Genomic DNA, 1,692 nt, shown 5'->3' with positions numbered 1-1,692 from the left:
TGATTATGTCTCACAGTGGACATGCACCTAAGATGAAAATTTCAGACCCCTCCTTAATTTCTAAGTGGGAAAGCTTGCAAAGTCACAGGGTGTTCAAATACTTATTTTCCTCACTGTAAAATGGTGTCGCCCTTTAATAGATACAGGCATCATGCTAAAAAGATATTCAGATCATGTGTTTAGGTTATTTAGGCTAAACATATTTTAAAAAGTTCCAAATTTTTCAATTTTCCTGCAAATTTTCCTTTATAAAACAATCCACTTTGCACAGGTGGTCGACGACCTCCTGTTTGTGGTCGGTGGATTGAAAAGTTTCACCACCACCATCCTTAACGTGGAGTGCTACGATGGGCAAAAGGAAGAATGGTTAGTTCCCACCTGTCTGATATGAAATGAAATGTAATGAAATTAAATGAAATGTGCCATATTTGATAGTGGGGTGAGCGGTGCCATGAACCATGTTCTCCCCTGTGCCTCCCGCAGGCGTGAGGTCCACGACATGGGTGTCTCCCGGAAGGCACTGAACTGCTGCCTGGTGCCGGGCCTGCCCAACGTGGTAGAGTACACCGCCCCCCGAGACCTACCCGAGGACGTCCCACAGAGCCCGATATCCTCCACCTCCAACACCACTTCATCTGCCTGAGACAGACCTGCAGGATATACACCAATAAACAGACTTAAACATCAGAGCAGACTGTACCATTTTATTATACAAAAGGAGGCACTTAAATAATCAGAGATCCCTAAGAGACTTGGTGCTTGTCTTACTGTGGAACAGAGTTTCTGTAATAACTTTGAGCCATGTACAGGCACATGGATTAGATCCTGATATCAGTAAACAGAAGAGTAAGACATGCTGTACGTTTACAATGGGAGTGAGTGTTTACTGGGAGTGTGTGTTTACTGGGAGTGAGTGTTTACTGGCAGTGTGTGTTTACCTGTCACGGTACAGCGGGCCCCCTACTGGTCACCATATTATCATCTGTCTTACAGATATAAGAATATACTCTAGTGCCCCCATACTCAACACCTGTTGTGGTGTTTTGTGCGTCCCTCAGGTGGGCGGAGCCCGCGATCCGTCTCACCTGAGGGTCGTTTGTTTGCCTATATATGTCTTGTCTTTGTACCAGTTGACCACTGGTCATTATATCCTTTATTTGGATCATGTGTCATGTGCACTTTTCTATTAAACCATCCTTTTTCCCTGAGACTTGGCGTGATCGCTTCCATTTTATTTTACTCACCCTGCCCATCACATTACCCTGCAACAACAGCTCCAGCAGGACAGAGTAGCGTAATGTGTGACCTTATAAACCATTTGTTAAAAAAATTCTGAAAAAAGAGAAAATCTACCAAGAAAAATTGTCAATTGAAGTGGGATTTCAAATCAATACTTGCAGAACACACACTGGAACTCTCTAGTGCTGGAAAATTTGTAAGAAATCCATATGACCATGAAATTAGGAATTATATACAGTGGGGAAAATAAGTATTTAGTCAGTCACCAATTGTGCAAGTTCTCCCACTTAAAAATATGAGAGAGGCCTGTAATTGACATCATAGGTAGACCTCAACTATGAGAGACAAAATGTGAAAAAAAATTGAGAGAATCATTTTGTCTGACTTTTAAAGAATTTATTTGCAAATAATGGTGGAAAATATGTATTTGGTCACCTACAAACAAGCAAGATT

At 41.8% G+C, this 1,692-nt stretch overlaps 1 protein-coding gene across 1 annotated transcript in view; it reads left to right on the top strand.

The window, feature by feature from the left end:
* Positions 1-1,092, top strand: part of LOC143521503 (kelch-like protein 10) — a 10,455-nt gene extending 9,363 nt beyond the window's left edge. The window contains exons 7-8 of the mRNA XM_077014412.1: positions 272-366; positions 484-1,092. Of these exons, the coding sequence (XP_076870527.1) occupies positions 272-366; positions 484-643 (255 nt within the window). The 3' untranslated portion in view covers positions 644-1,092. The remainder of the gene's footprint in view (positions 1-271; positions 367-483) is intronic.
* Positions 1,093-1,692: the final 600 nt, after the last annotated feature.

This window comes from Brachyhypopomus gauderio, chromosome 8, assembly GCF_052324685.1.
Source record: "Brachyhypopomus gauderio isolate BG-103 chromosome 8, BGAUD_0.2, whole genome shotgun sequence".
Taxonomy (NCBI): domain Eukaryota; kingdom Metazoa; phylum Chordata; class Actinopteri; order Gymnotiformes; family Hypopomidae; genus Brachyhypopomus; species Brachyhypopomus gauderio.
Note: the sequence above shows the minus strand (reverse complement) of the source record. Positions and strands in the feature narration are given on the sequence as shown.